General features: G+C 34.4%; 2 protein-coding genes across 4 annotated transcripts; one reads left to right on the top strand and one right to left on the bottom strand.

Annotated features, from left to right (window-relative positions):
• Positions 1 to 295: 295 nt before the first annotated feature.
• LOC133516410 (serine protease inhibitor dipetalogastin-like) lies at positions 296 to 2,424 on the bottom strand. The gene is made up of 2 exons (XM_061849332.1): positions 2,214 to 2,424; positions 296 to 1,963 (listed from the first exon to the last, which is right to left on the bottom strand). The coding sequence occupies exons 1-2, from the start codon at positions 2,227 to 2,229 to the stop codon at positions 675 to 677; spliced, it is 1,305 nt and encodes a 434-aa protein (XP_061705316.1). The 5' UTR covers positions 2,230 to 2,424; the 3' UTR covers positions 296 to 674.
• A 10,316-nt stretch (positions 2,425 to 12,740) lies between these two features.
• Positions 12,741 to 25,011, top strand: LOC133516409 (facilitated trehalose transporter Tret1-2 homolog). 3 transcript variants are annotated; one of them, XM_061849329.1, is made up of 8 exons: positions 12,741 to 13,935; positions 15,552 to 15,781; positions 19,311 to 19,481; positions 20,044 to 20,196; positions 21,726 to 21,858; positions 22,586 to 22,803; positions 23,535 to 23,726; positions 24,726 to 25,011. In XM_061849329.1, the coding sequence occupies exons 1-8, from the start codon at positions 13,869 to 13,871 to the stop codon at positions 24,948 to 24,950; spliced, it is 1,389 nt and encodes a 462-aa protein (XP_061705313.1). In that variant the 5' UTR covers positions 12,741 to 13,868; the 3' UTR covers positions 24,951 to 25,011. The 3 variants fall into 3 exon arrangements, with proteins under 3 accessions (XP_061705313.1, XP_061705314.1, XP_061705315.1); XM_061849330.1 differs by lacking the exon at positions 12,741 to 13,935 and adding an exon at positions 14,738 to 15,444; XM_061849331.1 differs by lacking the exons at positions 12,741 to 13,935; positions 15,552 to 15,781 and adding an exon at positions 17,497 to 18,234.
• The last annotated feature ends 698 nt before the right edge of the window (positions 25,012 to 25,709 follow it).

The raw sequence follows: 25,709 nt of genomic DNA, 5'->3' as shown, positions 1-25,709 counted from the left end.
TCAGAAAACTTTGAAGTAATCAAGGAAAAGGTCTTGAGCTATGATAAAATTGATGAAACATATTTATTTTAGACCAATTAATTACATAATTGATTTATTACTTCTTAACGTGGATACACGTCATAGCGTTTAAGAGGGAAGTATACTACGTGATCGTCCATACAAAAAGAGAAAACGTTTTTCCACGTCTGAGTATTTTCCATTCTCCATGATTTATTAACACAATTAAAATATTATATACGTATTTCTCAGTAAAATTTAGGTATTCCTTTTCTTTCAAAATTTGCAAAACAATTGTGTTTTTTCAAAAAAAAAGTGTAACCTATAACGCTAGAATATATTATGCAGAAGCGATCGACATCAAAATCATAGTGATTTGTTAAGATTTAGTTGGTGGAAACCGTTATCTCTCGAAATGGAATTTCATTGAAATATTACCGCTATTTCGTTACATTCAAAAAGCTATTCTACCGTCCTACTAATAAACCCTACTCCTATTAATAATACTTTCCGTGCGTTCACAGGCATTCTAGGCGTTCAAAGAGTTAACATAAAATTATATTTAAAATGAAAGTCATATTCTGAATTTAGAATCATATATTTATTTTGCCTACTTTTGACAATAATAATAGCCTAAAACACAAATTATCAATTTTCTGGTTATCTACTGACATTTAGCAAGGGCCATTCTTAATAATGGTGATAGCTGGCTTGCCGTTGCGAATAAGATAGAAATTCGCGCAATTGAACCAGCAGATGTTAAAGTATGTGCGTCCGTCAGAGCCGCAGACTTCGAGCTTAAAGTTGGGATTACAATTGCAGCCACACTCCCCATAATGGACGATATACAGTGCTGGTAGACCAGCGTGAACGCGGCGCCGATTCTCACAACCCAAAACACACTCGTTAGGATACGTTTGGAAGTCGCTGGCACACACAGGCTTCCAATTGTATGGACAGATGCAACCGCATTCGCCTTTGGTGTACGTCAGCGGTGGAAGATTTTGGTACCAGCGTCTTTGGTTCTCGCATTTTAGTAAACATAAATTTCCGTAGGTCTTGCCATCGCTTCCACATACTGGGTCATAGTTCTTTGGACATACGCAACCTTTACAAGGTCCGTTGTAAAGTTTAGTTAAAGGCGGTTGACCTAGAGCAAACCGAATGCCGTTTTGACACTGCAATGCGCACTCATTGTTGTAAGTATTCCCATCGCTAGCGCAAAGTGGACTTACGTCAGCTGGACAAACACATTTTTCTACGGCACACACGCCGTACTTCTGGACGTATATTGGTGGTAGACCGTTATTTGTATTTTCCCTGCTAGCGCATTCCAGAAAACAGGTATTCCTGTAGGTTCGACCATTTGTTCCGCAAACGGGGGAAATTATTGTTGGACAGTTGCATAGAGGCGCTGGGCAACGACCGTAGCTAGCGATGAAAATCGGAGGGCGCCCAAGTTCTTGTTGTCTCTTGCTTTCGCAGTTGAGTTTGCAAGGATTTCCATATGTTCGTCCATCGGTACCGCATACCAGCTGTTCGTATTCAGGGCAAACACATCCTGGTTCAGGGCACTTGCCAAGGCTCTTTACATAAATAGGTGGATAACCATATCGCTGATGCCTTGCGCTATCACATTCCAGCTGGCATCTATTAGGATATGTCCATCCATTGGTTCCACAAACTGGATCTACTACAGCTGGGCATATGCAGGGCTGCTCAGGGCAACGTCCAGAGGAACTAACATTGACTCTTACAGATACTTTCCCGTCATGAGATTCTTTTGTCTTGACGCACTCCAAGTAGCACGCGCTGGAGTAAGTGTTTCCATCGGTTCCACAGACTGGAGCTACTACTGGACATTGATAATTGCATTCGGCATACAAATTCGAAGACCCAGAAGTGGGCACGACAGTCCCCGCTGCCAACGCAGCGACCAGGTTGGCAACCAACATCAAGATACCTAAGTGGAAAATGTATGTGTAATTTTATTTTATTTGGCTGTTGATATATCCTAACCGGGATGTATACATTCATTTTTTAAAAAAACATGAACAAATTTAAATTTGGTTTGTAAATGATAGCTTCTTTTATACGAATTTTATATAAGTAGACAACAAATTTAAAATATAAGTAAGTACCTATTTCAAGTTAGATCCAAAATTATAAAATCAATAAAGAGTATAATAATAAAATCAAAAATTTAAACTAACCTGCTATGAGCTTCATGTCGTGGCTGGTTGGAAAGAACTAATGTTTAATCCTTTTTGCTAGAATATTTATACTTTCGCATTATTTTATTTTCGTTATTTTTGTTTGTGAATAAAATACCACATGGTAGAAAAGGTCAAAAAGGTTACAAATGCACTTACCTTTTTTTAGGGTTCACTAGCAGTACTAAATCTTTTTTTTTTCTCTTTATTTAAGAGCTTGTCACCAGTACTTAATCTATATGCTCTGTTTATACACCGCAAACTCAACATTCAAATAATTTTTAATATTTAGTTATTCGTAGTACAAAATTATGCGTGCAGCGTTTTGTATAATTTGAGTAAGTAGGTTTCGTAGTTTAAAATTTCAAACATAGGATAATATACTTATTTCCAATTATTTTTTATTACAGACATTTCTATGCTTCGGAGATATATTTTTCCCATAAGGTATAAAAATCGTATATGACATTGGAACACGCAAACACACAATGGACACATCTAATAACATTACAATCAGAACAAGCCTCTTTGAATTAACCCTCCATTTATGATATTATGATTTGTATATAAGATAGTCCTCTACGCTTCTACAAAATCTGCTGATATAGACGCGCAGATTTGTCAAATCTAATCTTTAATGACATGATAATACGTGTCAAGGCACGCGTCCTCGTGAATGACACGATCTATACTAGGTTGATCATGGGCCTTAACTACCTCAAGGATTGGCTTGAACAGCATAGTTTGTCTTTGTAACCATCCAAGAGCATGTAAATTAAGGGAAAACTATAACTTTAGATCAATAATATTGTATTTTTTTATATAATTATTCTGCAACCTGTAACCTTACTGTAACTGTAACCTTTACTTAAATGATATTGGAAGTAAAAAAAAATATCATGAAAATCGGCTGTTTACTAAGTTGCGGAAATTCCTATAAAAACGTAAAACCCAACGAAAAAATACAATTGTGTACTATAATTGTAATTTAGAATCTTTCCTATTATTTCTAATCAAAGCTTTACATCTACACTTAAGTCATCCAGAAAAAAATAAACTTTTCAATAAGACGATCTTCGTCGCAGAGTGTACTGCTATTATATTGCACACAACTGTTATAGCCCTTAACTTTTGGGTATGTCTGCAGGAAAGACGTAACATAGTTTTGAGTTTGACCCTTATACGTTATTTACGGCATAAACAGTCGTATCTTTTTTTACGTTAATTTAGAAGTTTAATTTTTTCACAGCTTCGGCATTCATTAATTCTTTTAAAATTATGGCTTCAGTGAAACTTTTTCGCCTTTAAATACTACTAAAATTGTACGCTTAGTACAAGACAGCGTACGGTGATTTTACCAGCTCTTGTAAAGCAATAGCTGGACTTGACTTCAAAATGGTGGATAAACGCGTTTCATGATTAATTTTCCATTCACTGCACACTACCACATTACTTTACTGTATAATAAGCTATCAATATTACACTTTAAACAATATCAATGAGCAAAAAACAAAGGAATTAATCATGAGGCGTGACTATCAAAATGGCGCTCGAACCGGAAGCACTTCACAGCCTCACAGCATTCAGGTCGACAGATACCTGAGTAGGTATATGGTTTTAATTTCTACTGGATACCTCCACGCGTTCCTGAGATAAAGGATCTTGACAAACAGACAGACAGACAGACGGACAACAAAGTGATCCTAGGGTTCCGTTTCCTTGAGGTACGGAACTTTAAAAACAGAAATGTCACTTTTGACAGCTTTCAGTGTAGTTGTTTTTAAATAACTATAAGTACCTGGGCGACCGAGCTTTGCTCGGTTATAACTATTTATTGTAATATGGTGGTCTATAGGTCATAATCTTAACTACATTTTTTTACTAAATTAAACTTGTCTAAAACAATAAAAATTAAAAAAATAAAAAATAAACTTGAACATAAAAAAAAAAAACAAAAGTTAGTCACCGGGCGAGATTCGAACCCGTAACACTCGTTTAGCAGTCCGTCTTAAGAGTCTTAACCCGCTGGACCAGACGGACAGTGGCCGGCAACACGAAATAAAATTAGCGATCATATTCTGCGTCGAAAAAAAAACGCATGAAAACTCGAAAACACGCGTTTTCCCAAACATAAGACTAATCTAGATAGATTGTATACCCCCAAAAACCCCCATATACCAAATTTCAGCGATATCGTTAGAGCCGTTTCCGAGATCACAGAAATATATATATACAAGAATTGCTCGTTTAAAGGTATAAGATATGTACAAAACCCTCCTCTTGATAATATGTTTATTGGATTATAGTTATGAAAGAGCCATAATTAAGAGAAAAATATTTTTCAAGTAACAAACGGTATTATAAAAAATGTTTTTAAATGATATCATAGTTTTTGTTTGCTTCGTCACATACGACAATCTGTTATGTATTCAAGTGAAATCGTATTTTTTTTATTGTTGCGGTGTTATAAAAGAAATTATTATTTCATACGTTACCGAACAAAAGATCACTGACGATATCTTTTTGAATAGAAAGAATCAGTGTGTACGGTCGATTTTTTGTATAGATTAGTTTCAGTTGTTTGCGTTTTAATCAAAATACTTAGGTATCTCGGTTAAACTGAAGGTGATATGGAATATAGTTGTGAATTACCGAAGGCACTTATGTACCTATGCTAGTGTTTATGCATTTTTCGTTTGGCATTTTAAACCTCTAAGTTTAATAATAATGTACTTATGCGATGTAGTTAATTATATAGTATTGTATATAAAAAGAATTATATAGTATTGTAAAATTGTTGTTGTAAAAGAATTATATAGTATTGTATATAAGTATATATGTAGGTATATAATTATGTAAGTAGTGTGTATGTATATGTATTGTCTTACTGTTGTAGACTTAAATTTCGCGAGAAATATTTAGATAAATAAAATTAGCTTATTTAATATGAAATACATACTTATATAGTTAATTTTGTTTCACGTATTAATAAAAATAACCGAAATGAATAAAATAAATTATTATTTACCCTTGCCGTAAAAACAAGCAAAGGATTGTTTGATGTCAACTACATCCCTTGTGTAATGCATTCCACTTTAAAATAAGTGCGTCCCATCGAAAACTGTAATTGGTCTTGCTTCAAAAATTACATTAACACACCACCTCCTCAAGTCTCCTCAAAGGAGTCATTATGGACTTGAGCCCTGAATTAATGAGTTGAGATTAATTCTTAACGCAAGGTCAAATTTCACGAATTAAATTCCTTTCAGAACAATGGGAACTTTTTTAATAAATGCCGCAAGCGACAGGTGGCGACTGGGTCTCCTGATTTATTGACTTTGCCAAATTCACTGGGGAAAATATTATAATTTTGTTCCATATTAATGCAAGTTTGAAAGTATGTCACTTGTTACCTGAATCTGCGAGGGAAGACTTTATCGGCTACTTGAATTTTTACTGGAGAAAACTAACATTTTCATTGAAATATCAGCGATACTCGGTTCAGAATTGAGTTGTTTTAAAACGTACAATTTATAAAGTTACTGTGTTGCGACTTGTCGAAAGCATTCGACGTCACGGATCGTAAAGTCCTAATCAACAAGCTGCAACGCTACGGTTTTGAAGACTTGCAATTATGGCTGACCTATTACGCAACAGGTTGCATATTGTAGTCGCTGATAGCGGTCAAGTGCGTTCAGACGCAGTCACCACGAGTATGTGCGTAGCACAGGGTTCGTCCGTATCCAATATCCTCTTTACGCTACTACTAAACGACCTTCCGAACGCCATTGATATCGGACACACATTTTTATGTACGGTGATGATGTGGCTGTGGTAGTGAACGAATCGACCTATGACGAGCTTGAACATAAATCAAATTTGACGGCTGCATCAGTGTCAAAGTGGTTTATGACTAACGGACTTATTTTAAAAACAAAAAAAAAACCAGTTCATCCACTTTGACCTATCTAGTCGGCAAACGAGACCGCTGTCAGTATTGGCTAACGGTACGCTCATCGACCAAGTTCTGAATTCCACGTTTCTTGGGTTCGAGTTGAACAGCAGTCTCACATGGAACTATCGCATAGGCAAAGTGTGCAGTAGACTACCTACGGCATGTTAGGAACTTAAACAATTGGCGAGACTACTTCCGACGGTAATGGTTCGATCGTGTTATTTTGCGTTCATAGATTCGCACCTTCAGTATGGGGTCGAACTGTAGGTGGGAGCCGCTGGTTGGAAGAGAGTTTTTCGTCTACAAAAACGAGCAGTAAGAGCTATAGTGCGAATCCCTCAAACGGAAACTGCCAAGCCACACTTTAAGTCACTGGGCATTTTCGCTCTGCCATTTCTTTTTATTTTCAATATGGCAGTAACCACACGGGAAGAAGTAGACGCAACGCCTAACTGTACCGTAGCCAGGTATGAGACCAGCAGCGCGCACGCTGGAAAGCTACCTTGCGTGCCACACCAACTCTTAAAGTCAGGAAAACTCACACACGTCAGGGATCGCAAGATCTGTAACCACCTCTCGGGTGAAATCATCTCTACTCTACACCTCCCGAGTGCAATATTTAGCAACATTTAAAATAAAATTCAAAAAATGGCTGATAGAGCAGGCGTTCTATGGTCATAAAGAATTATTCACTTGCAATAGTTCCTAGTCTTAAACTAAAAAAAATATATTTAAAATATTGACATGTAATTATATATTACCAATAAAATAATATGCATATTAAAATATAGGCTAAGAGAAGCCCAAGGCAGCTTGCGATGTACTGTGAATCCTTAAAGCATTTTTGTCCAGCGATCTACGAAATATAGAATACAATACACGTGTAAAGGAATTCATGCACAAACAAGCGAATCTTTAGTAATTAACATGAACAAAAACAAAACTTCGTTTCAATTACAGACTCTTGATTTTACTCTAAAGAACAATAATGGCAAATTAATGAGAAGAACGATTATTGATCTTTACACTCACTTCTCGGAGTTTGTTCGATTTTACTTGACTTTGTTGGAGGGTAGACAGTCGACATTCAATGCCTTGAAATGAGTGAGGTATTGTTTTTTCATCACACTTGCTCGAAAAAGATCTTATTTCATGCAGGTGTACTGAAGGACAAAGACCTATATTGTTCCCGCGGGACTTATGGATTGTGAAAAACAGCTATAACTTTAGAGGTGAAGGAATAGTAGATTGTGTCATAAGGGAGCAAAATTACATCTTTACGGCGAGGGCGTACATTAAATCATGAACGGAGCGAAGGATTACGCCCGGGATTCTAAAATAGAATCCCAAGTGTAGTGAGCGATTCAAGTGTTAAACGCCCGACGTGGAAGTAATTTTGCAGTATGCATCAACTGCTATTGACATAGGGTTACCAGACGTCAGGAATTTTCCTGATATGTCAGGAATTTTGGCCGTTTGTCAGTAATGCGGCCGGAATACGAAAATGTCAGAAATTTTAATGTAGTAAACAGTATCTTATAACAGAAAAGTGGAACTTTGATCCCTCCTAGCAGGGACGAAAAAGCCCTTTTTCGAATAGGTGATTTGAAAATGTATTTCCAGTCACGCGACAAAGCGTCTCATCCTGCTAATGGTACCGGGCATGTTTACAAGCTAACTGCTGAATATTTAAGAAGACTACGAAACAGTCTCCATTTTAACATTATTCTCTCCACACCGTGTATGTCCGGGTACGTCCTTAAATCTCGCTTTGTGTGGTAGGGCACAGCACAGCGGATGCTATTCCAGATCAGAGCAGAGCCGAACTGGGGAAGTACCCCCACCTTACAGAAAACCGCAGCCAAATAGCACTAGACCCTACTCATAGTGTTGTGTTCCTGCCGGTAAGGTTACCAGAGCTCAACGAGGGGAGGGAGGGTTATTAGGGTCGGCAACGCGCATGTAACTCCTCTGGAGATGCAGGCGTACATAGGCTTCGGAGACTGCTAACCATCAGGCGAGCCGTATGCTTGTTTGCCACCGACGTAGTATACAAAAAAACCGTATATATTATTATGTGTCTAGCAAAATATACAAAGTGTAACTAAAAATAATAAAAGAATAAAAGCAACAACAAAGGAACAGTCATGTTTCAGTTCTAAAAGCGCCAAAAGCCAGAAAGTTCAACACCACAAAACCTAACGGATCATGATTTTATTAATCGAGCACAAATTTTAATATCCGGTATCTTTCCAACCGACTTCCATAATTAAGAGTTTCGCGTTATTGGAAATATTATGTGCTTTAAATGTTTTTATGTTATAAGGGTGTTATAAAGGCGCTATTAAAGTAATGTGTGTTTCCCACGAGGGTTGAATACTGCAGGGTCGGTTCTGAACCGCTTTATTGCATAATACTATTACAGGTGAGCGTACAACACGCGTAGTTTTTCTGAACCTTTGTAAAAACTATAGCTTTGACTAACCTAGTTTTATATAACTAAAAAAACCGTCAAAACTAGCTTCCACTCAAAACACATTGCGGGAAATAGTTTAGATTAATAAACCCCAGTTAAAAAATACTAGTTTAAGTTAACAAGGGAAAAACGCTTTTTTACTAAAAAAACGGGTATTCACGGGAACATACATCAGTCGATGTGATATGTTGCCTTGCGGTTGGGGCGTTTCTTCTGTAATTTCCGAGCCTTTTATACCACCATAAGGGTTAAATTTAAGCGCGGCGGATCGTGCGGTTGCTGCCCGCAGTCGAAAAAAGATGATACATTAAATTTTAGAATTAACGTGGCATTTTACGAAAAGGTATTTCTTTGAATATAATATATATTTTCTTACACGGATCCCAACGTGAGTAAAAGCAAAAGTCCGTTTATTTAAAAAGTCGGTGTACCCATATATGTACGTTCAGGAGCGCCGTACCATCTGTGGCCGCTTAGGATCTGCAGATTACTGCATTACTAGTCGTTATCCTTCAAAATTACCCGCGCAAATGACATTTGTAAAGTCATTATCCGTGTACATGTGCGACTGTAAATAATATGTTCTTTAAGAGCCGAAATGAGGTAATGTGGAATACATCTCTTCAGTCTTTCTTTGTGCATAGAAAATTAAAACATATGCGTTTTAAGGGGCTCCCTGGTGCCAATGACCTTCTAGCTTATCATACATATTAACAGCAACGCCTTTAAGCAATATGGGATCATATTTACTTCAAAGTTCATTGTCTTCGATATTGGCATCAAAGTTGAACGATTTTGGGCCAAAAAACTGGTTTTCTGTGTGTCTTTAGTGTTAATTCGTTTAAAATTAAAATCTCTAACAAGTTTTTAGAGACGTCAAAGACGAACCCAAATATGTAGATTTCGTATATGTAAGATCCTTCACAGCAATCGAGTAACAAAAAAAGTGTTTGTTTTAGACAAAGTTTAAGAAATCATAAGTAATAAGTATTAATTTCTTTCAAAATCCGGCAGATCAGCATGGAGATAAAATATTGAAGAACCGATAACCGATTGTCTTATAATTCAATTCTATCTGTAGTGCAAATGTAGGAATAAAGACTCAAAACTTGTCAAAAATCTGTGAAAGCCTCTTAATAAACATAAATGGATAAACGAAGCATGTGTTTACACATTAAAGCACCTATAATTATGATGCCTAAGTTTAAACTTTCAAACCTAATTTTATAATTGGTAACCATGGTCCTGAGTGCTTGTTCTCATAATAATAATTTATGAACTTGCTCTACGATGTTATAAATCAAATAAGGTGGAATTGCTCAGCCATTTAGTTCGATTTTTATTGAAGTAAAATTTACAAGCCATTTGAATTTTTATGTTCTTCTCAAACTAAAGGATTATTGTCTATCGATGTGAGCGTTGAAGTGAGAAAAAACAATTGAAACATAAGCGTTAAATTCTTATTTAAAAAAACTGTCAGTATCCTTCTCTCTGGATAGAAGCAATCATCATATTTAGGAGAAGTCTTTAGCAAAAATAAGGAACCTCATAACTTTTCTGCGTAAAAAACTCTTCAATAAACTTAACACAAAGTAAATAAGAAGATGTTAATTGGTTAGTATCAGTCTTATACCTTCTTTTAGCGTTTCTTTCCGATAAAAATAGGTCAAAAATTAAAACGTATATCTGATTTATAATTATCTGGTTTGTACATACAAATGTATGATTATAATATTTGTATATATATATCTGACTATATTAATATATTTTTAGTTTGCCTTTGGATTGATTTACCTTGTGTACCTTTTTGTTACGGAACCCTAAAAACTGTATTCAATTATTTGTTTTAAAACACATTTACTGTTTGATTGATTATTTCTGCCTGAACATTTTTTTAAAGGATCTACTAAAATTACGGCTTGGCTGCGAGAAGTGAACGACGATGACAAAATTATGCGGTCTAGTATTTCTTTACCTGCGTATAAAATTAAAGGTATATAAGAGTCAAACCATGATAAGGATTTGGACAGCCCAGAGAATGCAAGTGTTATTTTAAACGTGAAACTTCTATGAAATGTTGACGTTTACTTAACACTTGCACAGACTGGGCTAACAAAATCGCTGCCAACTTATCTTGGTCTGACTCTAGTTATTGTAACAGTAACAGTATAGGTACAGATATACATAGGTTCAAAATTTTGATGGAACACAAACGTTTCTTAAATTAATCGTAACTTGTAGAACGAAATTAATAAATCAATTAAAAATTTTGATCAAATTGAATACTTTCGTCAAATCAAATAGAACACTTTGGAAAATTTCTTTCATCTTCAATCACAAATGCTAATATTATTACAGTCAAGAAAAGCAACAAGTTCTTTCTCTTAATCGAAACGTTTCTAGTATGTTTATATTAAAAAAAAAAAACTACTTGAAAATAGCGAATGGGAAAGGTGTTGTAGGCAAATGCGTAATTTTATTTTTGTTCGATATACAAACATTTTTTTTTGTCCTGTTACATTTATCCTAAATATAACATCTTAACATCAATACGTTTATTTCATACAATTGCTATTCATTAGTATATTAACATATTATTATACACCGTATAATAATATATATTTGATATATACAATTGTACATTCATTCTGAGGATAGGTAGTAATAAAAGGCCTTCATGCCCCTCATCACTACTTTATTCCCTCATTACTACGTAGCTCATAAGAGGCCCACTGATTAACAGTCCGCCGGACGGTATCGGCCGGTCAGTTGTTCAGAACTGTCAACTTTTTGTTCTAACTGAAAGGCCGATACCGTCCGGCGGATTGTGAATCAGTGGGCCCGTTTAGGACCGGTTGGGCCAAACTATCATCATCATTGTAGTTTTTGACAGTTCGTGACGTTGATTGTGCGTATATAGTGCGTACTAACGAAACAACGACGTCACAAGTGATAGATCAATGAGTGACGGAATGAATGTTTTTATAACGCAGCAATATAATGCGGCGCCGAACGTCACTCTTTTTATCAAGGATATTCACAGCAGCGGCGCCGGCGGCAACTATGACGCCGCAACAGTAATGCAGCTGCAGTTGACATCCGAACATCACCTTTACTTAGCTGAATACTTGACGCAATAATATATTTGTTTTTTTTTTTTTTTTTCAAAGTTAACTAAGCTCTGGTGGGTCGTTCTCAAATTATATGAATGCGACCAGACTCAACTCCGTCAAACTTTTCATACATTTAGTATGGTTTGACAGAGTTTAGACGCAGGCGCAAATGTGAAGAATGAACCTGATAGTCTTATTGGTTCAGCCCTGGCACCTGTCTGTGGTTATCATTTTATGATAAGCAAGGTTATTAGCAATCAAGCAATAATCTTAAATAGAAGAAACCGACCTTACAAAACAGATTGAAATGCCATTACAATTATTTACGAGCACAGTGCATCTTCGTAATCATCAATTACAAATAGCCGCTAAACGTAAATACTTGTCATGGAAGAGTTCCATTCTGGTCTTCATCAGCAGTTCCACTTCACCAAATATCGCTGTTTGTGCAAATGCGTGGTTTAAAATAATATAAAAAAAAACATTCAACCGAATAGAGAATATCCTACAGACAAAGATAACATTCCGATTAAGACAACATTAGCGTTAAAGCTGCGTTGCTGCAGGAAATGTCAAAAGCAATGTCGACATTCAGGGTAACGTGACATTTATTGCAGTTGCCATATAAAATTATAAACTAAATAAATATGTCCTACAACCTTACTTCAATTCATCACAGAATACTATTTCTCATTTCGATTGATGTTCGCTCGTTTAGCGGTCTGAATAACCAAACGTAAAAACAATTGTGCGTGAAAACACTAATGGCGAACATTTTTTCCCTTCAGAATGGTATTAGAGAAATAAATTGCTCCTAGACCGATTAGTTTGCCTGGATACACTGTATACCGCCACTTGTCAAATCAAAAAATATATACCTACATAGACGTCAACATCTCTAACAGATAACATAATCATCATCAATCCACATATTGATGTCATCTCGCTTAGTGTGGTAGGGCACAGCACAGCGGATGGCATTTTCAGATCTAGATCAGAGCCCAACTGGGGAAGGACCTCCCACCGTCTTACAGAAAACCGCAGCTAAATCACACTAGACCCTACTCATAGTGTTGTGTTTTTGCCTGTGAGTAAGGTTGCCAAAGCTGAACCTGCTCAATGAGCGTGCGGAGTGTTAGGGTCGGCAACGCGCATGTAACACCTTTGGAGTTGCAGGTGTCCATAGGCTATGGTGACCATCAGGCGGGCCGTATGCTTGTTTGCCATTGACGTAGTATAAAAAAACTTTGCGAAAAAGCAGCATAGAAGATTACTTTGATAGACTTCGTCATAATACGTATAAACGTTGGTACCTACTAATTTATGGGCACTATTACTAATGCAGATAACTATTGAATTTCTAACACATTGCGTTTGAAAATACATTCATCCTTACATTGAATTTAACGCAACGAAGTTGGAGACATCTGGGCCCATTTCTTGAACCATATTAGGCTAATATTTTTAGTGTGTTGTCATGGAAACCCATACGAGTCGAATATTATTGGTGTGTTGCCATGGTAAACCATACGATTTGACAGTTCGTGTACTAATTATATTAGTCTAATACCGTTCGAGAAATAGGCCCCTGTGGTTGTAGTAGGTACATTCTGTTAATGCATTAGATACAAGAGGTCAAACATAAGAGTCTTCCATTAATAATGCAAATCCCCTTATTGCGTCAGGTTTATTGTTCCGTTGTGATCCTTATCTTTATTACATTTAAAACAAATAATTACACATAGTTACTGACACCTTGAAGGTGAAGTCAAATAGCTGTATCTAGGCTAAAAATAGTTGCAACACATCACATTTGTACCGTTACACATCATTCCGTCGAAAAATATTACCTTAATCAGAAGTCATAAGTGCATAATATGTTTTCTAATAAGTAATTTAATTCTAACTAACAAAGCAGTTAGTAATCGATAATTTAATAACCGGATTAAGGAGCTCTCGTGTTTGTGTGTTCAGTTGGCTACACACAATAACAACTTGTCACCTTCTGTATAGCACTTAACACGATGACGCGGGGAGTGTAGTTTGAATAATATTTTGACGATAACCTTTGTTATATTTATTTTAAAAACTTTGAATTGTGTATTATTAAAATGACATCTAACGACAACAGTTCTAAAAAGGTTTCTGTGTATAAGCAATGGCTTGTCGGTTTTATTGGTAAGTTCTTCTATTTATTTATATCGTTGTTTACAAACTGAAATGACGTAGGTAATATCCACAAGAAAAAAACCGGCAAGTGCAAATCGGACTCGCGCACTGAGGTTACCTGGAAGGTAACAAAATTGAAATTAAAGGAAAAATTTAAAAAAAAGTAAGTGCTTCGGGCAAGATTCGATCTTGCGACCTTTTGGAAAAACGGTACGATTGTTGTTATAAAATTAATAAAATTCATAAGATTAATAAAATGCTTGAAATTTATAACATTATAATATAAATTTCACCCATTTAATAAAATTCATACAATCAATAAACTAGCTTAAGTAATATTAAAAAATATAACAATAAATTACATTATTACGTCTATTTAAAAATAAATATTAAAATGGAATAAATTAATGAAATGTTTCGTTACTTACAAAAATAAATTAATAAAATAAATTATTTGATAAATTTTAAAAAAGTAAAAAAAAGTCAATTTATAAAATACGTAATTAAATTAAGTAAATTAATTATATACTTAAATCGACTACTCGAATCTTTTAATCGACATTAAAAGATTTAAATAAACTAAATAGATTAAATATATTAAATAGATTAAATATATTAACTAGATTAAATAGATATTATTCCATCTAAATCAAGTAGATTGAAGTACCTATTGGTAGTAGAAGTTAAAATATCATTTATGAACTTTCTACATTCTGTTTTCATAAGTTTACAAGATTACCACAAATAATTTGTCTCAATGACTGACTTAAAACATATTTCAAGCCCATTTTCGTTCTTTCTTTTTCTGTTTAATTAAATAATAGAAAAATTAAATACTTAGATAAAAAAGAATACATTGCTTTTATAAAATAATTATTCTGTTTTGTTGTAAGTGGACAGTAGCGGACTTAATTTGTGAGAAAGTCGACATGAAGATAATAGATAATCCTTAGGAACACCGGTCCGATTGCTCTTAATTTAAAACATACATTTTTCCTTTAATTTCCAAAATTTGTTTAGTTCGTTCGCGTTAAGTATGTAGTAAAATCATCATTGTCTGCCGGCCTAGCCATGCCCGTAACGTAACCTATCAAATCGTTCTCAATTAGAAAGTATGCCTTCAAATGGTCACTGTGAACTTGTTTCAATAGGGAAGATTTGATTGGTTACAGGTTACAGGCTGGCGGACAATAATGCTTTTAGTGAATTCCTAATGCAACCAAACTATAGTATCGCTTGCAGATATATCTGTTAGGTAGATAGTTTTATCTAGATATATTAAATAACAGATTTCACCTTGCCCATCGTAACTAATCTTTGCCGTTGGAAAGATAACCTGTCTCCGCAACTTGTTGTTGTTTATATGTTGACGTAGAGAACGAGAGTCTTTGATTTAAATCCAACCTCAGCTACTGAAAGCTTTTTGTTTTCAACAACTACATAATACTGATAATATTTATACAGTGGTGGAGTGGTAGCCAGAAGTCCGACTATAACAAAAAACCAAACAATAATTATGTAAATATATCTAACGGGTAACAATTTTTTAACCTTGGGTTATATATTTTTTTAAACCTGATGAGCAAAAGAATTTAAACCTTTTAACAATAGCACATTATCTTCAGCTACGATAACCATGCTAACATACGGGATGCAAAGCGGCTGGGTGTCACCTGCCATCCCCGTGTTGCAGTCAGAGAGCAGCCCAGCTGGCTACCCCCTATCCGACTACGACATCTCTTTAATCGCTAGTGGCATTAGTGTTCTAGCCACATTCACAGCAGTAATATACGGATACATATCGGACTCTATTGGTCGACGCTGGACTTTATTCGTTATAGTCATTCCACAGATTGTAAGTACAATTTTATTAACCCGCACTTGACTTACACTGTAAATAAATATAAATTTTCCATATTTTTTTAAACCTACAGTTTCATTAAGGTCACCTCAATATCCGAAACGTTGACCCGTTATTTTTTTTTTTTTTGTTTACACGAATCTAGCTGCCGCCATATAGGCGCAATCAAGGTTACGTTCTTATTTTAAAACGACACTTAGAATTGCATAACATGAAATTCGACATTTTTATTTTTATCGACAAGTTTAGTATTACTTATTTTTAAATTTAGTTTTTAAGTTTGACAGTTTAGTTATATAATTGAGTTTGTACACATTAAATAAACCGTTTACATTTTATAATAGTGTATTTATTTTGTTTAGAAGTAAAAGAAATATATGAGCATATTTAAATCAAAAGTCCATGCTTGGCTAGTACAAAAAATGTTGTTATAAATAAATATTATAGAACATTCTTATACAGATTGCCTAAGTCCCACAGTAAGCTCAAGAAGGCTTGTTTTGTGGGTACTCAGACAACAATATATGTAATATACAAATACATAGAAAACACCTATGACTCAGGAACAAATATCTGTGCTCATCACATCATCATGAGATTCGAACCCAGGACCATCCGCTTAATAGGCAGAGTCGCTATCACTACCCACTAGGCCAGATCGGTCGTCAAAATAATATCACGTAGTAGCGGTAATATAATATTAAGATTTTTATAAATTTAATTATTTAATGGGATTAGACCGTGTTTGACAGTAAAATATATCTATATCTTTTTCTAGTTTTTGCTAGTATGTATGTTTATTATGAGTACAGAACAATTACATCGTTTCTTATTTTTTCAGTGGTAAAGTAATATAATTTAGCCTCATAATTATATGTATAAATGTTATTTGTACTTATAACTAATTAAATATACAATGGAAGCATAAAATAAACTAAAGAAGTAAAATTTCTAAAATGTTCGATCAATAAAATTTATAAAATATATATTTTTTTTTAATTAAAGAAATAGTGAAATTCGTAAATCATAACTTTCATATTTTCTTTTATTTTTATGATATTTTAAAAGCTGAATTTTTTAACTATGAATTTGAAAAAAAAAAATAGGTAAAATCAGTAAAATTCGTATAAATCCTTAAAATATTTAATATTCATTTTCATCAATTTGTAATAGGTAGATTAAATAGATCTTTTTATATAAAAAAGATAAAACATGTATATTCGTAAGATTCTTCAAATTTATTAAGATAAAATCAATAAAGTAACTAAAGTAAAAAAATATATTGTACTTAAATAAACTATTCAATAAATTAACAAATTATCATAATGATCTCAAAACATATTGATTAAAAAAATATATATGTATGTCTATGTGTGTTTATGGTTAGACGTATTAAGTATGTTTATTCATATTAATGTCTTGTGTTGTTTGGTTATATTCTATTCGACTTTATTCGAATTATTATTATTATTATTTTGTTGTTTTTCTTTGTGCCACCTACCGTATATTCTAATTTTATTGTCTCCGATACCCAAAGGTTGTCTGGAAAAAATCGCTCTTAAGCGATAAGACCGCCTGTTGTTACCTCTATCAAATTGTCTTTGTTTGTTTCTGTATATTAATTGTCAACTATGTGAGGTGTTCAATAAAGAGTATTGTATTGTATTGTATAATAACGGATTAAATACTTTGATTATTTAAATAAATTATATCGATTAAATAGATGAAATGGGTTAAACGGAAAGATATAATAAATAGATCAAATAGATAAATTGGATAATATAGACAAAATAGATTAATAAAAGATTAAATAGATAAAGGATAAAGATTAAAATAGGTAAAAAAGATTACATAGATAAAATAGGCAAAAAAGATAACATAGATAAAATAGGCAAAATAGGTTTTTACCTATTATTATTAGACAAAATAGAATAACGAGATTAAATACATTAAATAGCTCTCTTTCTCTCTCTTAGAGTACAGAGTTTTAAGTACTTAGGGCATATTGTTGCTGCGGACCTTAAGTATGATGTCGACATGAAGCAGAAGCGGAGGGGGTTTGCGCGAGGGCGAATATCTATGTTGGCTCGCAGGTTTGCTCGTTGTAGTAGGGACGTGAAGATAACGCTTTTTAAGGCGTACTGCATGTCGCTGTACACGTGTAGCCTGTGGGAAATAAACACGCAGAGATCATACAACCCGCTCCGCGTTCAGTACAATAATGCGTTCAGGGCGGTGGTGGGGCTGCCCCGGTACTGCACAGTGCCTCGGGCATGTTTGCCGGAGCACGGCCTATTTTCACGCCACCATGCGTATGCGCGCCGCCGCGTATGAGGACAGGCGTCGGCTAATTAGGAAAATTATTATATTTTGTAATTTTTTTTTAATTTTAATTGTACATTTTATTATAGTTAGTCTTTATTGTGTATTTCTATTATAATATGCAGGTAAATCTTGATATACATTTGTTAATTTTAATCATTAATTTTGTATTTGTTTGTGTTGTGCTAATATTGTACAGATATGAGCCAAATAGCTTGAAATAAATATTTAAAAAAAAATTAAGGTATTAAATGGATTAAGTAGATTATTTAATAAAACCATTCAGGCTGTTCATGAACTATTTACGTATACGTTGTTAAAGTTCTCTTTCATTTATTAAATTTAAATATAATCGAAATATTATTTAATTATGCACAAAACAAACTTTACACCAATTTCATTACTATATTTTCTCAAATAAATATTCATATATTTTTCATCGATAACAATATCGACTTAGTCAATCTCACGTAAACGTGCTTCTGCACAGCACATGCACAACGAAAAATTATGTAAGTGTGGGTGAACCGCGGACTAATCATAGCGCACCGTTTGGATGTTGAGCATGTGTGCGCTAGTAGTTTTTATTAAAGTTGCGCGAATGTTAGTAAAGGTGGAGGGGATCGAGCGCCATCGCCTTTCCAACCTCTTTAATGTGTTCCGTGCATAATATCCTATATTTATTAATATATTTAAAAATGAAGGAATTCAAAACGGCGGCATTTTTTTTAAGTTTGACGGAATAAAGAGTATAATGCTTTAATATGAATTTTAAATATGATCATACCAAAAATAAATAAAATGACAAAGTAAATATTATAGGGACATTCTTATACAAACTGAGTAAGTACCACAGTAAGCTCAATAAGACTAGTGTAACAACAAAATATATATTATACAAAGAAAAAACACCCAATGCACTCTTGAAATTTCAAGGGTACATTTCTGAATTTAAAGTATGTTAATTTCTCAAAGACACCAGTGTTCTAACTACGTTAATTAACGGAGTTTAAAAAATACACGGCGTATATTTTTGCGATAATAATACTTTCAATTGCACGTTTTTTGGGAATCGCGATTTCTCATATTTGGGGGGAATTCCTAGTTCCTAGTTTCATATGAAATGAGAGCGTAACTTCGTTAGTATGAGAGTGGTTTTTTGACCGCTGGTATGTGTGACTTAATTTGCCCATTTTTTCAGTTATGTTTTGCATTGAAGCTGGTGTCAGCTCATCCTATATGCCTCATGGTATCCCAGGCCATGGCGGGCGTCGCCGGCGGGGGCGTGTTCACTGTCGCTCCTATATACATTAAGGAAATCGCACAGGACTCCTTGAGAGGCGTTCTGGGATCCTCCGGAATGTTTTTAGGGGTATACTCTTTCTATATTTTACATTTTTGGTTCATACACAACAATTAGGGTCACGTATCTCCTGTATTTTGCTATAGAAGTAAGGCAATCATTATAGTAGAGTCAACCTTTACCCCAGCAGCTCTGAAAAGGGCCCTTATGCTCTTTTGGAACCAATGCCGCAGATTTCTAAATAGAAAGATATTCTTCTTAATCCGGTATTTTTTGCCGTATATCTTCTTATCCTACTTATAAATTGCAATAATTAATACTTTTTACATACATGTCTCCTGTGGGCATACCCAAAATGGTACTTTGCTTCACAGGCGTCATCACAAGCATCAGTAAGCTCAGATAGTCGTAATTTAAAGAGATATTTTTTTTCTTAGTGATGGAAGATTTGCTAGCTGCCCCTCACAATTTTAAAATACACCTATACCTACAAATAAACTTTTATTGATAATAGCGCTATTTAGTATCAGTTTTCCCAGTCAATGATAATATTAATTTTTTCAGATCATTCATTTTTGCTCATAAGTTATTTTTTTCGATATATGGTAAAACACGCTAACTTTTTTTTCAGATTCTCGGTCAGCTGGTAATGTATGCAATGGGAGGATACATGAGATATTACACAGTACTCTGGATAGTAGTGTGGCTACCTATTCTAAATTTAATCGCGCTATTTAAAATACCTGAATCACCAGCTTTCTTAATTAAAAAAGGAAAAGTTGAGGTAATACTCGAATATCTATATAGCTAATATCTAAATATCCATGTAACTAAGGAATTTTTCAGTATTAGAAAGTACTATTAAATAATAGGATGTTATTTATCTTCAAATGTGATTTGTCCTTCATAATAATCGAATTGAACTTAAATTGTTTCGTAGATGACTGTGTGAAGAAAAGTATGGTCGCTTATACTCGTATAAACCCATAATAATAATAAAAACCGGACAAGTGCGAGTCGGACTCGCGTTCCAAGGGTACCGTTAGTTCCCTACATCGCGCCATTTTTAATGTGTTTTTTTGAAATGAAACGGGAGTAAACCGTCTTGATAACCCGAAAGGGTCGGACTCGGATCAAAAACCAGATGTAACAGCTTTCTATTAACACTTAACACTATAACACTTTTGTTACGGCGCGGTGGCTTATATCTTTACAACTAGATAATAGCTATATGTAAAGATTTTATTTAAGAATTGAAGAATTGAACGTACCACTGACAGAGATGGCGCTGATTTTGCGCTAGAAAGAAACCACGCATTCGGAGCTAAAATAAGCCTTATGCGCGGTGTTAACATAGTGATCGCATCAGTCCATGGACGTATTTAAAAAAAAAAGTGGTGTCGTTTGATAATTACTACAACAATAAAATACTTGGAATTGTAACTAGCTGTAAAAAAATAATAATTTGGAATTTTTCTGAAATATATTACAATTGCTCTTGTTTGAGGCTACTATGTGCGCAAAACAATGTGCAAAACTGATGCAAAGTAGCTGGGAGAGTAGGATCAAATACAGAACAAATAGTAGGTACAAGTGCCTAAAATCGAATGCCGAAGACAGAGCTGCATGAATGTAGTGCTCGAACACGGAACAATGGTATAAGTATCGCATCAATCAGTAGCACAACTATCATTGGGACTGTGTCCCTTAAACTACCTAAAAGCATTTTTGTTCATAAGTCCGACTCACGCTTGACTGTAGAGACAATATGTTTTCTTATATAATTACTAATTAGGTAACGAACTATATTGTGGATTTTTTTTTTAAATTTTAGGCCCGTTAGTCTCGGAGAGGCAATGGTAACTTTTGTGTATTCTCTTGAATAACTTCTAAATAAACACTTTACATTTACAAAATTTATTTGAGATTCTCACAATATTTAATATGTTTTGCATGATTTACACGATTGAGTTTGCAAAACTTTCTATTTTAATTTTCTCATTTACCCCCCAAAAGTGCCCCCTATATTTAAAATTCATTTGTTTTAGTTATATGTTCGTCTTTTGGTCACAGATTTACATATGTGTACCAAATTTCAACTGAATTGGTCCAGTAGTTTTGGAGCAAATATGCTGTCGGACAGACAGACGCAGGAGTGATCCTATAAGGGTTCCGTTTTTTCCTTTTGAGGTACGGAACCCCTAAAAATTTACATAAAATTATGCGAAAATAATATGCTAACAGAATAAAACTAGATACGTAGGTACCCCAATATATTTACCATAAATATAAAGCTATAATTTTTTTTTTAAGGAAGCTACTAAAGTGATGGCGTGGCTGAGAGGAGTTGAAGAAAATGACAAAGAAGTGGAGAGGGACATCTCAATTGCTAAAAATGAAATAGCAACATACGAAAACTTACCAGCAGTATCATGGAAGACTATTTGTAAATATTGATTATTAAATTTATATTCAAAAGATTGATTTGTGACAATGAGACGTGATCAGCAACAACAAGAAGCGATGAAAATTTCCAAGAAAGATTTAGATAATTTATCAAAAAATGTTCTTCCGTAGAGAATTGTGCCATTATTAACCAAAAGGGTACTTATCGGTCGGCTGTCAGTAAGGCACTATTTCCATATTGCTTCAATTTGAAATTAACCATAGACAACCGACAATATGGTACATTTTGATTGGAAAGTCACAATTATTGATTTTATAATTTCCTTAATTGTAAAGATAAATAAGAACGCTATATTTCAATTGTTGGAACAATAAAAAAAGATTCTAGTGTGTCAGAAAAAAATATTCCTGGTCACATCACTTAAATGAACCTGTATTAGAATTAAAATGACAACTATATTATAGTTAAGTATTACATGTATTGTTGTGTGATGTGGTGTGCATATGACAATTATGTAGGTAAGGTACTTGCAGAAAGGTTTCTCCGAATGTTAATTATACATGCGTAACAAAAATTCGAATGGTCTTTAATTCTAACGTTTATGAAGTCCAAAAGGAATAAAGAAGCTGTCAAATATTGCAACTATGAAAATAACTAATCTAAGTTAAATTTGTTTTTTGAATAAAACATATTTGATCTTTGTAAATAAACCTACCTATTTAAATACATAGATACTCTGTTATCAAACAGTTTTTATATGTTTCAGTATCAAACAAGATATCAAGAAGAGCTCTTTGTTTATCTTTTCTTGCACTCACATTGCTGGACTTGGGAGGAAATTATGCGATCCTCGCTTATGCTTCAGTAATCCTTAAAGACTCTGGTGTTACAATTTCCCCAGAATTGCAGGCACTGTCTTTCCCTGCCCTTTTGGCACTAGGGTGCTTGTTATCTGTTTTCACAGTGGAAAAGTTTGGAAGAAAGGTATTATTTTGATTTACTTTTTTATACTACGTCGGTGGCAAACAAGCATACGGTCCACCTAATGGTAAGCAGTCACCGTAGCCTATAGACGCAACCCAGAGGTGTTACATGCGTGTTTCAGACCCTAACACCCCGCACCCTCGTTGACCTCTGGCAACCTTACTTACTCTCCGGCAGAAATACAATACTATGAGTTTTTGCTGCGGTTTTCTGTAAGGTGGAGGTATTTCCCTAGGTGGGCTCCCCTCTAGATCTGGAATGACATCCGCTATGCTGTGCCCTGCCACACAAAGCGAGATGACATTCACAGTGCCCATACCTCTCTTTTAGATGTAGTTTAAGGACATACCCGGGTCCAATACGCATCATCTATAGGTGATATCTGAATGTCAACTGCGGCAGCATTACTGTTGTGGCATTACTTGCCGTATAATGACCGGATTGCACGTTCTAATCGCGTCAGTAACGCGGCTATAGATCGTGTCATTCACGAAGACATATGCCTTGACTCGTATTGTCATATTATTAAAGGTTAGATTTGGCAAATCTGTGCGTCATCGTGAATGACACGAACTATACGAACGTCACTAATAAGCTATAAGCAGTAATGCCTAACAGTGATGCTGCTGTAGTTGACACCCGAACGTCACCTTAAGTTATCATTATCACCTTAATACTCTCATTTCACATAACAAAATCTTATTGTGCCTAATTAAAACTTTTTTTCCCAGCCTTTAATGATAACAAGTGCAATTTTAATCGGAGTACCTTTGGCGGTATTAGGAGCACTGCTTCTCATACAACAGAATGGAGGTTCCTTTCCATCTTGGTTATCAGTAGTTTGTATAAGCGCATGCTTGTATGCGAGCGGACTGCTATATCCTTTACCATACGTGGTCATGTCGGAAATTTTCAGCATAGAGGTAATTCTTTTATGTTGATATTATTTTAATAAACAAGTAATCTTTTGCCCACAATCATTACCGTAACCGTAACTATTTATTAACAAACACGACGGAATGCGTCATCGTTTTTCTATAAATGTTTTGAGGATACATGTAAAGACCAGCGTAGTTAATTACTCAATTTAACAAAAGTATTAGTATATTCAAAAATGTCACATTAAAAATAAAGCAACGCTTAAACTACAATCTACAATTCTATCAAACCACATGTACAAGTCAAAATATGATAAAATCGTAGCTGACTTAAAGGTCTCTGACCACTCTGTCACGCTTGTCTTTAGATCTTCTATCAAATATATGAATAAAAAAGAAAGGGCTATTTCATGGTTTTCGAGCTGTAGATTATAATATTTATAATTTACCTACATGAGAAAAAATAAAAAGTAAATTTCATCTCTTACAAACAGCTACATTCCGTCACATTTTTGGGGACAAAAAACGAATCAACGAAAATAATTTTGACCCGGCGACCCGGCTAACGCAAAATAGTAGTTTTTATATTGAATTATTACACGTATTAAAAAAACACAGAAACTAGACTATATTTGCAAGGATAGACTCTAACTAAAACTTTAGAAGGTGAAAGTTGGTTCGATAGAAAAAAAAAACACTAAACAAGTCTAATTTTCATTTATTTTCAGTCACATATCTACCAAGTACCACAGCAATATATTTTAGTATAAAATAGTTATATAGCCTAGAAATTTTATTAGCAAAATTTTAAACAGAAGTATACTTTCAGAATTATTACGGTAAAATGTTAAAACCAGCGCGATTGCCAAATATTCCGTCTTGAGTCTCGTGCGGCGCGCCGTTTCTTTTGTTTCTTTCTAATTTCCTCGCTACGCTTCCTCTAGTCTTAAGATGCAGTTCAAGAGACTTTTGGGGTAGTATTCAGATTTTACAATTTGTACCGCTCCAATAACACTCCGAGTTGATAATGTATTATTGTTTCAGCTGAGAACAAAAGTGCTTGGTGTTATCGTGACATCCGGTTGGTTGTTCTGCGCGTTACAGGCTATCCTGTTCACGCCAATATCGGAATATTTCGGGAGACATACTTTGTTCTTCTGTTTTGCCTGCGTCAACTTTATAGGAGCTGGTTTGATATATATAACAATGCCAGAAACAAAAGGGAAGACTGTGGAGCAGATTGAGAAAGAATTCGGAGGGAGGAAATAATGAGCGGTGTTAACTATTATATATTTGAACAATACAGTAACAATACATGAATATTTTTTTATCCCTGGTTCCATGATTTCATCCTCATAAAATTAGTGAATTACATTGCCTCATCATCTTCCTCACGTTGTCCCGGCATTTTTGCCACGGCTCATGGGAGCCTGGGATCCGCTTGGCAACTAATCCCAAGAATTAGCATAGGCAATTAGGCACTAGTTTTTACGAAAGCGACTGACATCTAACCTTCTAACCTAGTGGGACCTTCTAAACTAGGACTTATTGGGATTAATCCAGTTTCCTCACTATGTTTTCCTTCACCGATAAGCGACTGGTAAATATCATATGATATTTCGTACATAAATGAAGTATGTTCCTTTAATCAAAACCATAATGATATAGATTTAATAAAGCCCAGATTAATACCTTTTCTCTTATAACATTTGAAACCTAATTAATTTTGAAAAAAGAAATCAGTCAACGGTACACAATTTGAAAATTACTTAAAATATATAGACTCAATAAACGTCAATTCATTTAAAGTTCGATTTCAAAACTTTGTCGGTTCTTCATGTTTTAAAAATAATATTTAAAAAAGGTGATTTAAATTATAACTTGTTCAATAACGTATAAAATAGAATACGTTTTTGGTTGTAACGAATATTTTTCTCTAAGCTACTTAACTTCACATTTTCATTTTTAAAACATCTATTGTCATAACATAAAACGTGAATTAAATAGATTAGTACTAACTGTTCCAAA

This window comes from Cydia pomonella, chromosome 3 (assembly GCF_033807575.1).
Source record: "Cydia pomonella isolate Wapato2018A chromosome 3, ilCydPomo1, whole genome shotgun sequence".
NCBI lineage: Eukaryota > Metazoa > Arthropoda > Insecta > Lepidoptera > Tortricidae > Cydia > Cydia pomonella.
Note: the sequence above shows the minus strand (reverse complement) of the source record. Positions and strands in the feature narration are given on the sequence as shown.